This window comes from Antechinus flavipes, chromosome 4 (assembly GCF_016432865.1).
Source record: "Antechinus flavipes isolate AdamAnt ecotype Samford, QLD, Australia chromosome 4, AdamAnt_v2, whole genome shotgun sequence".
Taxonomy (NCBI): domain Eukaryota; kingdom Metazoa; phylum Chordata; class Mammalia; order Dasyuromorphia; family Dasyuridae; genus Antechinus; species Antechinus flavipes.
Window position 1 is genome coordinate 85,142,422 of NC_067401.1, and position 12,219 is coordinate 85,154,640.

The 12,219-nt window shown below is 33.0% G+C and overlaps 1 protein-coding gene across 1 annotated transcript in view; it reads right to left on the reverse strand.

Annotated features, from left to right (window-relative positions):
* Positions 1 to 12,219, reverse strand: part of CATSPERE (catsper channel auxiliary subunit epsilon) — a 202,841-nt gene that overhangs the window by 91,394 nt on the left and 99,228 nt on the right. Inside the window, 1 exon segment of the mRNA XM_051996564.1 lies at positions 6,468 to 6,951. Coding sequence (XP_051852524.1) covers positions 6,468 to 6,951 — 484 coding nt within the window.

Below are 12,219 nucleotides of genomic sequence, written 5' to 3' on the forward strand. Positions count from 1 at the left end.
ATTCAGTCAAAGCAGTTCTTAGAGGAAATTCTATATTTCTATATGCTTACATGAATAAAATAAAGAGAAGGTCAATGGAACATTGATCCATAGGACATGGAACTAAAAAAACTAGAAAAACAATAAACTAAAAATACCCAATTAAATACCAAATTAGAAATTCTGAAACTGGTAGGAGAGATTAATAAATTTGAAAAAAGAAAACTATTGAACTAATAAGTAAAACTGTTTTGTTTTATTAAAAAACCCAACAAAATAGATAACTTTAATTTGACTAGAAACAATAAAGAAAAAATATAAATTAACAGTATCAAAAATGAAAAGGGTGAATTTACTACCAATGAAGAGAAAATGAAAATAATAATTAGGAACTTTGCCCAACTGTATGCTGATAAATCTGATGATGTAATTGAAATGGATGAAGATTTACAAAAGTGTAAATTGCCCAGATTAACAGAAGAGGAAATAAGAAACTTAAATAACCCCATTTCAAAAAAGAAATTAAGCCATCAAGGAATATTGAAAACTATCTTTACATAGAATTGGAAAAATAAAAATACTATTGAAAAGAAAAATAGCTTTAAAAAGAAAAAAGAACTTTCAGGCAATTTCCCTTAATAATTCATTAAAATTTATTAAAATATAGTATCTAGACTCCTTTTTGATCAAAACTTTCAGGCATTTCAACAATTCTTACATTGTTTCTCCTTGATCTGTTTTTTCTAATGAGATGCCTCATATTCTCTTATTTTTTCATTCTTTTGATTTTATTATTTCTTGGGATTTTATGAAATCATGAGTTTCCCCTTGACCAACTGTAATTTTTAATAAGTTAAGTAAATTTTTTTCTTTCTTTTTCCAATTCGTTGAATTTCTTCTCACAATGTTATTTTCTTGTATTACTTTTCTAAATTAATTAAAATTTTAAATTAATTTCCTTAATTTGTCCTCAACCTCTCATTTATTTTTGACAATCCTATTTAAGTTATTTTTTGGGGGGGGAACTTATGAATGACTCATATTTTTCTTAGTAGAAGTAACTATTTTGATTTCACTGCCTATGGAGTTTGAACCTAGATCTTTTCTTTCACCATTTTGGCTATCCATAGTTAAATTCTCTTTAGCTTAACTCATTAAAAAAATGCCTTATTTCTTGTCTGTGTGTATCTTAACTTTGTGTCAAGAGCTGGGCCACTTGCCCCTACTGTTATAATTGTTTTTAATTACTCTGACTTTAATTTTTTGCCACTTATTTTGAGGCTTCAAGTTATTTGTGGGGGAATTTGGGAGAGCCAGATAATTTCCTGCCTTATTCTGTCATCTCAGAATCCAACTGACAATAATTTAAATTATTACATAAGCTTAAAATAACATTTAAATAAAATATTAGTAAGTAGGCAAAAACAACATAGTAGAAAAACTGTACACTATGACCAGGTTGAATGCATACCAAAAATGCAGATATATAAGGAAGACTATAAATAATAAATAATAATAATATAGATGATATAAAGTGACAAGATGACTATATCAAGAGATACTGAAAAGATTTTTGACAAAATCAACAACTCTATTAAAAAACAGTAGAAGTACTAGAAGATATGGATAAATGGACCTTTCCTTAACATGGTAAATAATATTTATCTCAATAGGAACAAAGAGTTTTTCCCAAAAAGTCAGAGGTAAAGTAAGGGTATTAATTATCAACACTAGTGTTTATCATTATCTTAGAAATACTAACTATGGCAATAAGACATGAAAGATATATCAAGAAAACATGAAATAATGATCTACTTAGAAAACTCTAAAGAAACAAGCCAAAAAACCCAATAGCTTCAGTAAAAAAAAAAATCCATATAAATTTTCATCTCTTCCTTCACTCATTTTTCACATCAATAATTGGCCCTTCTCCTTGCCAAGGCAATCCTTTCACTTGCATAGTCGATCCCATTAAATCCTGTACTTTCCAGCAGATTGCCCTACGTATTGTTTCCACTCTTTCACTAATCACGTTATCTACTGACTGCTTCTTTGGTACCTGCAAATATACCCATGTGGGAGGGAAAGAAAAAGGAATATGCATTTACATTGTACCTACTAAACTTCACATGGTGCAAAGCATTTTACAAATGTTATGGCATTTAATCCTTAAAACAACCTTGTGAGGCAGGTGTTATCTCAATTGTAGTTGAGGAAACTGAGATAGGCAGGATGTAAATGACCTGCCCAGGGTCACATAGCTAGAAAGTGTCTGAGGCTGGATTTGAACTCATGTCTTCCTGACTCTGGGCCCAGAATTCTATGTCCTGTGTCACCTAGCTGTCTCAATGAATCCATCTAATGTCACTAGTGTTCATCCACTATTTCTCCTTCCTTCTGCGACTAAACTCCTTGAGAAGTCCTTCTGAAATACTTGCACTTCCTTTGTTCTCTTTTCTCAATTCACTGCAGTCTGTCTTCTGACTTTGTCATTCAACTTGAAACTTTCTCCAAAGTTATCATTTCTTAACTGTCACATTAAATAATCTTTTTTCAATCCTCATCCTTCTTGAGCTCTCAGGAGCTCTGATATTTTCCATTCCCATTTTTTCCTTATCTTGACACTATTTTTTCCTAATATTTTCCTAGGAAATTAATGTTTCCTAATATTTTTCTACTCCATAGATGTCTTTGCTGGATTTTTCATCTGTCCCATGTTCCCTCATTATGGGTACCTTGCAAGGTTCTGTCCCATTCTCTCTTCTCCCTTGATATCTTTCCACTTAGTGACCTCATTAGCTCCCATGGATTACTCAAATCAAATGATTCCTGGGTTAATTTATCCCGCTCTGACCTTTCTTCTGATTTCTAAATTTTTCATTTTTACCTGCTTGTTGGACATATAGAATTATGTCTCAGACATCTTAAATTCAACACGTCCAAAATTGAAATCTTTCTTCCCAGACTCTTTTCTCCTCTTAATTTTCCTGTTACTGGCAAGGATACTACTATCTTCCCAATCACTCAGGCTCACAACCTTGGTGTCATTTTGAATGCCTTGCTTGTATTCACCTATCTAATCTGTACCAAGTTTTGTTGTTTCTACTGACATGAGTAAATGTAATTAAAAGTAGATTGAGGTACAAACTCAGAGCAAGATCAGTTTATTAACACTGAAATGAGCAAAAGATTAACAAAGATGAGCACTGAGAAAAGGCCATTTAGAAAGAACCATTAGATTTGGCAAGTAATAGGTTTCTTAAATTTCTGATATTTTGGGGGAGAAGACAGAGGTACTCAAAAAATGCATCTCTGCACTCTAGATTGCTAAGGAGAATGAAGGATTTCTAGGGGAAAGTGATGGGAGCTTTTGATGGAGAAAGCAGAAACTGAGGTAGAAGAAGGGAAACTTGACCTTTGTTTGAATGATGTTGAATGGAAAAGTGCAACATAGAAGAAAAGGGGAAGAAAAGAACACCTGTACAATTAGAGCTTAAAAACAGATTCAATTTCTTCTAACTGAAGAAAACACAGGTAGAATGCTCTGAGGTAAAAGAATTAATTTGTCCTCTCAAAAATAATATAGTAGAATTACAGAAGTTACCATGTGAGAGATCATCCAAGGAAGGGACAGAGTAAGAAGAGCTAAGCAGTAGTAATTGATCATTTTTTCACCAGGTGTCTTGAGGTAACTATTTGTTAACATGATAACCACCATAGAGAGGTCTGTGGACATATATTCAAGACATAAAAGGGAACCTTTATTAAATTTAGCAACATGGATGACAATAGCTTCCTGCTTTTGTTGATGCAAATAATTCTACCAGAAGGAAATGCTCTTAGGAGCATTTGAATAGGAAAAAAAAAAGCAAATTTGCAAGGCTAAAATTCAATGGAAGAATAGAAAGACATTATTTGGCATTTAAATGTTTGGCAAGATCAATATGAGTCAACACAATGATGTGGTAAACAAAAAACTAATAAAATATTGGGACTACATGAGAGGGAGAAGAACTTCTAAGAAGATAAGTTAATTCCACTGAACTCTGTCCTATTCAGACCTTAGTTCTGAGAGGCACGGTTTAAGCTATTAAAAGATGTTGATAAGCCAAAGTTATCAGAGGAAGGCAATAGGAATAGTGAAGGTTCTGAAGTCCATAACATATAAAGTTTGGCTTATGGTACATTGCATATTTAGCCTGAGTTAGAAAAAATTCAAAGGGGTCCATAATAGCCTCTTTAAATGCATTTGAAGGATTATAATGTGAAGAGGGACCAGACTTGGGTTTTTTTGTTTTTTAGCCAAATCAGGAATAATAGGAGCAGAATGAAATTTAACAAATTTAACAATGGGAGCTGTCCCAAAGAAGAAGAGGACGAGATGCCTGGAAGAACAGGTATGTTTTTTCCAGGTATGGTGTAGTGATTATTTTTTGATTTGTGAGGCATGGGACTAGCTAGCTATCTAAGTCCCTTTGAAATCTCCAATTCTGTACTTTTGCAATTTTATACTCAAATCTGTGATCTTTGGAGGGAAGAGACTATATACAAATTGATACCCAGGGATGGAGAAGACCAATTCAGCAGCTTGCTGGTCTTAAGGAGGAAAATCAAAGAGGCCATACTTTGGAATGGCAAGTCTTAAAAGATGGAATGAACTGTGGGGTAAATAGTTTTTTCCTAGTAGAACTCAGTAGTAACAATTCGATGGTTTGAAGGTGATTAAAGTGAAGTTCATCAGAAAAAAAATTAGAGAAGATCAAAGAGAAACTGACTTTAGTGACAGAAGAAATTTACCAACAAGAAAGGAACCATTGTATCTAGGCAGAGGAAGAAGCTGGAATGAAGTGAAAAAATGCAGAGAGATGGAGCAACTATAATTCAAAAAGCAATTATATGCTGCTATCTATAAAAAGACATTCCTACTCCACCCCAGCCACTACAGAGTTATTGTAAAAAAACCCAAAAAAACAAAAACAAAAACCTTCCAGACATATTATTTAAATACTGTGGCCCTTTCTATGTAGTACATGTTAGAAAGATGCAGGGATGAATCTTGACTTATGATTGCAAAGAAAAATTGAACAGTTAAGGTGGTAAGCAGAGATAGGAACTCCAAGACTGAGCATCCAGTGCATTAATGTGCATTCCCACAGCATGATTCTCATATTTAGGAACAGTGAAAACAGAGACTAGACTTAAATACTTTATCTTAATGGTATATATTTCTGAGATCCTAAAATCTCCACATAGGAAAATAAAAGGCTTGAGAGTAGAAAGTAGTGGACATTACAAGAGAACCTAGAAACAGTGTGTGTGTGAGTGAGCTGCTCTGAAAGCTGAAACCTGTATTTCTTGTCACTGAATTCCAGCTCCTGATCCTAGGCTTGCTACTTGTTCTTGGATTTTTACTCAATAATATTCTATTGACTCAAATGGGCTTCCCAGTCCAATTCCCTTGGTAAGGACCTGGTTTGAACTAGATTCTATTCTCTCAATGCCAAACCATGGCAAAACCATGTATCATGCATGACAAAAAGCCATCATTGTCAATTAAGCATTCTAGACACTGTTTAGAATGTAGCTAGTTGTCTAAGCTCTAACTCTGGAGCTAGATTAGGAGACAAAATTTAAATAATTAGAAATCTCTATTACTGCATGGAATGTTGAATATTTTGCCAAATTGAATCATGCTGGCTTCCTGGAAAGAATTATCGCATGACGAACAATACGAATTTGTATCTTTTTAGATCTTTTGCTTGCTTCTTAAGGTCAGAGTCAGAGTCTGAATGCCATTATATTACACAAATCCTAAATTACTCCATGAGGTTTATCACCTGACCTCTTTCAAACTATAATTTCCCTCCTTTGAACTTGTTTGGCATTTATCTCTAATACTCATTTTAATACTTAGATGTTAATTCTTGTGTTCTAACAAAAAGTGGTATGATATTATAAGTACTTGACTTGTGATTAGGAGAGATTCTGCTTTGAAATTTACTGTTTTTATGACCTTGGCATGCCACTGAACCTTTATGTCTCAGTTTTCTCATCTGTAAAATGGTAAGTTTGAGAGAGGAAAAACTTACAAACATTAAATAAGTTATTACTAGCAACTAGTAAAAAAAACCAAACTAATGTTCTTTTTTTTAATCTTATTTCCCAGATTAGGGGCTACAAGGAGGCAAAGTCTTTACTTCATTGCAGGTGCTAAATGAATGTGTTGATTGATGGCTGATATATATGTCTGATTTAAAAAGTAACTGATTTCCATGAATCTCAATTTACCATTATATGTGGCATGAGCTTATATTATACATTTTTAATTCTATTTTCAAACTGAGAAAATATCAACTTCACTGAAATTTTGGATGTCACAAAATATAGTATTTACCTTGAAAAATGATGACATCTTCATAATAAAGATTTTAGGGTTTACCTAATAGAACCATTAATTCACATCTTCCCCCAAGATTAAAATACTTAACCTATAAAAACTTGGTGAATGTAGCTATTATTTGCAAAACTTGTTAGGTCTTGATGTCCAAGAGGTGACATCATATATCCATTTTTTGAATACTTGTGGTAACTATAGTAGACAGTCTTGGTATCCCATATTACAAAATTTGGCAATGCTGAATACAGGAATAGTGCATTCAATTTTTGATCCTGAGGGAAATACAGTACAAAGTCTTGTAGTTCCCATTTAATTGTATTTTCATTATAGAACACTAAATGCATCATACTGGATTGACTTCCATTTAGAGGGTGAACTAACAACAAAGCAATTCCAGTTGGGTCTGAGGTATAAGTTGCACGGTGTATAGTAAATTCATCCATGTTTTCTTCATGGAGATCCAGAATTTCCACAAGCTCTTCAAGGCATATTAATTTGAAAAATCTTAAGCCAGCATATCCAAGAAAGACTTCTTTTTTTGTCCACAATATTATTTCACTTAATTCTAGTCCTTCCTGCAACAAAATTAAAAATAATGATCACAGTAATAGATTTTTAAATATTGTTGTAATTATTGTTTTCTAAGTTTTATTCTCTTATGAATTTAAAATTTTTAAAATAATTATTATGATCTACATTTTAAATTATTTCAGTAACTGCTTCAGTAGAGAACCAGATAGACTAATGAAAGAGTGAGGGAGAAGTTGCAGAAAAGCTATCTTTTACTAATTGGTAATGAAGCACGGTTATGATCAATATTATACTAAGGAACTGGGAATAAGAGAATCCTGGAAATGGGAATTTGATGGGATGGTTATCATAGGGCATGAATCTGAGTAGTGCAAGAAGATTAGCCTAAGAGAATTCCTGGGCTAGGGGCAAAATGGGGGTTTGAAGATTAGGAAAGCATGGCCACTTTTACAATACAATAGAGACCATGTAAATCACCAAGGCAGAAAAACATATTTTATACAGAATGACATATATTAATAATGGAATACTGAGTTCACTTAAGCAAATCAGAATAGGGAAGATAGGCCCAAAGGGAGAGGCAAAATAGAAGGAGTTTCTAAAATCTAAACTATAATAGGTGGCTGCTTAGATTAGTGTATAAAGACCAGAACTCTACAGAACAACTTTATGAGGATTGTAGAGGAAAAAACTTTTTTCCCCTCATCCTAGGAGTCAGGAATAAGGGTTCTATCCTTCCAGACTAATAGCCAGAGGGTATAGTATAGAGATTCATAATCAGGAGTCTGACTAGATGGGAGAGGGAGAGCTGGAAGAAGAGGAAAATGGCTCAAGAACTTGGAACATTTGATATTTTTATAACTATATTTCAATATAAGTAGTTTGCTTTGTAGTACTACATATTTTATGCATTTAAAAGCATCATTCTAAGAAGGGACTCATAGGTTTCATCAGACTGTCCAAGGGGGTCTATAATATAAAAATGGTTAAAATTGTCTGTTATAGGGTGTCTTATAAACTCCAGTTTTTATCTCCCCACTCTCCCTGCTGACAATAGTAAAATGTAGAAAATGACTCAGAAGACTATTAATAACCTTGGGACAAATGTCAGGAGAAAGAAATGTGAATTTATTTAGTACCTACAATGTGCACAAATATTATCTTTCTTCATTTTCCAAATAATCCTGTAGTTGCTGCTATAAAACTCACTTTCCAGTTAAGAAAACTGAGGTAAACACAAGTTAAATGACTTGCTCAGAGCCACATAGTAAGAGAATGAGGCTGTATTTGAACTCAGATCTTCCTGACTCCAGACCTAGTGTTCTATCCATGGCATCAAAAAGCTGCCTCTAGAGCAAGAGCACACTATAGAATCTGAGAGTCTAACAGGAAACAACCAAACCACAGAGAAATAATCACAAAATTTGGAGTAAAACGAGTCATTAGCAGCAATCTAGTTCAAACTGTGCCTAAAAAAATTTTTTCATTACAATTTACTCAACAACCTGTTATCTAACCTCTAATCCGAAGATTTCTAATTAAGTGGAATCCAGTATTTCCTAAATCAATCCATTCTACTTTTGAATCACTCTAATGGTTAGGAAAATTTTCCTGATTATCAAGTCTAAATTTATTTGTTATACAGTTTCTATCCTTATCTCCCAGTTTTGCTCTCCAGGACTAAAAAGATAATTAGAAAATTGATTTGGAGGAATCCAGATTATTCTCTTTCATATGTTAACTTTGCTATTCTTGCCTGTTTTAAGAACACCTCCTTTTCTGATATTTGACAGTCTTCTTGTTAATGATACATTTTAGAATTTCTGAGGATTCAAAATTTAGTAGCTCATAATTAACTTTGTTCTCTTCCTCCTCCTTAAATCCCTTGTTTTATAAAATGTATTACTTACAAAATCTCAGCAATTGCATCTGCCAGTTCTTGAAATAAACTGAAAATAGAGGTAACTTGTATCAAAGGCAACCGAAGAGATGCTCCCTTACAAAACTTTACCTTATTTGGAGTGTCAACTCCCTGTTAACCATTTTATTCAGTCACTAGATCACTATTGCTGAACTATGGAGTATTTGAAGAAGAATAAAGTATAAACTGGAAAGTAAGAACAGGTCAGGTTATTGAGAACTTGGTCAAACAGAAGAGTTTATATTTGATCTTAGGAGTATTAAGGAGCCACTGGAATTTGACAAACAATTTGACAGAGACAGAGATGACTGGTCAGATCTGTATGTTAGAAAAATCACCTTCAAAGTTGAATAGAAGATGGACTAAAACAGGGAGAGACTTGAGGCAAATCTATTTTAATAAATTATTAGAAGACATGAAAAGACAATTTTCAAAGGAAGAACTATCAATAGCTATATGAAAATGACTTCAAATCACTGATAGTGAAATCAAATAAAAGTGACTATGAGGTTCCATCTATTATCCATAAGATTGACAAAGTTGTTAAAAAGGAAAATAACAAATACTTGAAGGGCTGTGGAAAAAAATAAGAAAATGAATGCATTATTGGGTCCAGTCATTTCTGGAAAGCAATTTGGACCTGTCACTAGAAGACACTATTTGGTGTAAATATCCATAGAGATAAAAGGAGAAAAGGAACCATAGTACAAAAATGTTTATAGCACATTTTTGTGGTAAAAATTTGAAAGCTAAGATGGTAGCCATTAATTAGGGAATAGTAAAAGAAATGATGGTATGTAACTATAATGAGATACTATTGTTTTGTCAGAGATGAAGAACGTATGATCTAGGATCACTTATATGAAGTAATGAAAAGTGTAGAAAACCAGGAGAATTATTTATACAGTAACATTATAAAAATAAATAGGTTTGAAAGACTTAAGAACTCTGATCAATGCAATGATTCTGTGATTCTAGATGCCAGATCATGAAGCATGTTAACTATCTCCTCAGAGAGAAGTGATAAATTTGGAATACAGAATAAGACATATAAAGCAGTTACTCTTTTGTCAATCCCATAGTTCAAATGCCTTTTTTTTGTTTTTTCCTTTGGGATATAATACAGGAAGGTGAGTCTCTCTTGTGTCGTTCTCTTTTAAGCCAAGAATCCTAGAGAAAGATCAATTTGTGAGACAGTTGATGGATCTAGAAAAGACTTTTACAAAGGTTTTGCATTTTTATTTTCAGTGTTAGAGTTGCTAAAATAGATTCTAATAATATTGTTTATTAACTTTGATAAATCAAATCAGTTGCCTAGAAACTAAGAAGCATTCTAACATCTGCGGTAGGTGGTTCTACCACAATGTCCTACAACATGAGTTGGGCTAATTTTCCTTCAAAAATATTGAAATCCTTTTGTTATCCATTAGTCATTTCAATCATGTTTAATTCTTTGTGACACCATTTGGGATTTTCTTGGCAAAGATACTAGAATTGTTTGGCATTTTCTTTTCCATTTCATTTTACAGATGAGATGAGATACAAATTTTACTGAAGCTCAGGCCATTGACGTAGCTTCTCAAATACAAAAAAGCAATGAACGTTCAAATTCCCTTCTCAATCTTTTGACTAGAGATCATTATGAGGAACACAGAAGCAGGGAATCTACACTAAACTAAACCAACACTGTATCTTTTCCATGCTATGACTTATAATTACTTGAGCAAATCTGTTTTCTCCTTGCCCCTTCAATTGCTCTTCCCAGTATCTTGACTCTTTCTGCCCCTTCACCTCTTTTTTCTCCCCACTTCTTCCTCTTCTCAAACTATGACATTCTCTTAAAACATTCTCTTGGCAAAATAGCTTTTCATTTGCAAAATGAGTTTCTTGTTCAAACCATTAAAAAAAAAAAGAGGTTCAGGAATTTGATTTGGAAATAGTCTTGAAAACTTTGAAGAATGTGTCCTTGCAAGATCTGTAGGATGGAAGCTTTCTAACATGACAAATTAAAAAAATTGATTTGGGCTTGATAGCTTAAAAATTAAGTTTTAGTAATATGTGAAGTGATATTTCATGAAAGCCTGGCATTTGTTAGCATGATCAAACATAATATAGACACTCAAAAAAGATTTTTGATCTGTTTATTGGGAAGGATGGGAAAGGTCAACAGAGCTGGATAGAATAGCTTGGGTAGGAAAGGTGTCTTTCCATTTCTACCGTATGCATTCAAATAAAACCAAGGGAAGCCATAAGCTTTCAAACCTTAATATACTTTGATAATATAGCCTAAAGCTGAGGGTGCCTTTTGAGAGCTCCCATAATTTGGAGGGCTTCTATATCTGCTAGGCTCAGATCAGACAAGGCACAAATCAAGAAATGGTAATAGTTGATTCCAAAGCACACAAATCTCTTGGGAGTATTCAGCTATGTATCCCATCCTTATAGCTTGATATTGATCCCACAAACATAAATTGATTAAAATGTTGTAGTTTGGAAACTCTAGAATAGTTGAAGAGTTATTAGGTCTATACAAAAATATTTTAATGCACTAACTACAAGGATGAATATGTCACTAGCTATTACACAGGTAATTTAGAATAAGTTTTAGAATGGGCCACATCATTTCATGAGATATCCAACAACTCCCTAATTTCAAGCATGTTCTGGAAATCTTGCTGACATTCACTAACTATAACTAGATAAGAATCTCAAAGGTCTTTGTTAATATAAAGACTTATTTTGCTTTTCCCATTTTAGTGTATATTTATTCAGTTTATGGTTCTATGAATTTGTAGGAAATATGTGTGGAGTAGTAGATACTTTTTGAAAGGAAATATACTGTAAAATAATTATAAAGTATAATCTGGGGGTAGTGGCTTACTTTTACTGATTTATAGTGGCCTCTTTTTCAGAGTTTGGCATACTGGAGCAACACTTGTAATTTCAGTAACTAGGGAGACTGAAGCTGGCTCTTTTGAATTTGGAAGAGTTGAACTACAGAAGGCTAAGTAGTTATAACATTTCTTTTCTTAAGCTTTCTTTTACTGCCCTTATATACATACACATGTATGTAAGTATATGTATATGTATGTATGTGTGTATATACATCTTTCATCACTTAATTAATAGTGTTCAATCAGTTTATGGTAGCATGCTTTAATGAGATCCTCAAGATTCCTTTGACAACCAGCTCACTTCAGGTACACAAAATTGTGATATGATCCTTAAATCAATCAAAAGGAAAAAAGAAAAGGAAATTTTTAAAAAAGAACAGAAAAGAAAGAGAAAAATAAAAAGAAAGAAGGAAGGAGGAATAAAAAAGAAAGGAGGGATGAAGGAAGGAAACTAAGAAAGAAAATTGAGAAGGAAAAAAGGAAGAAAAAGAAATGGG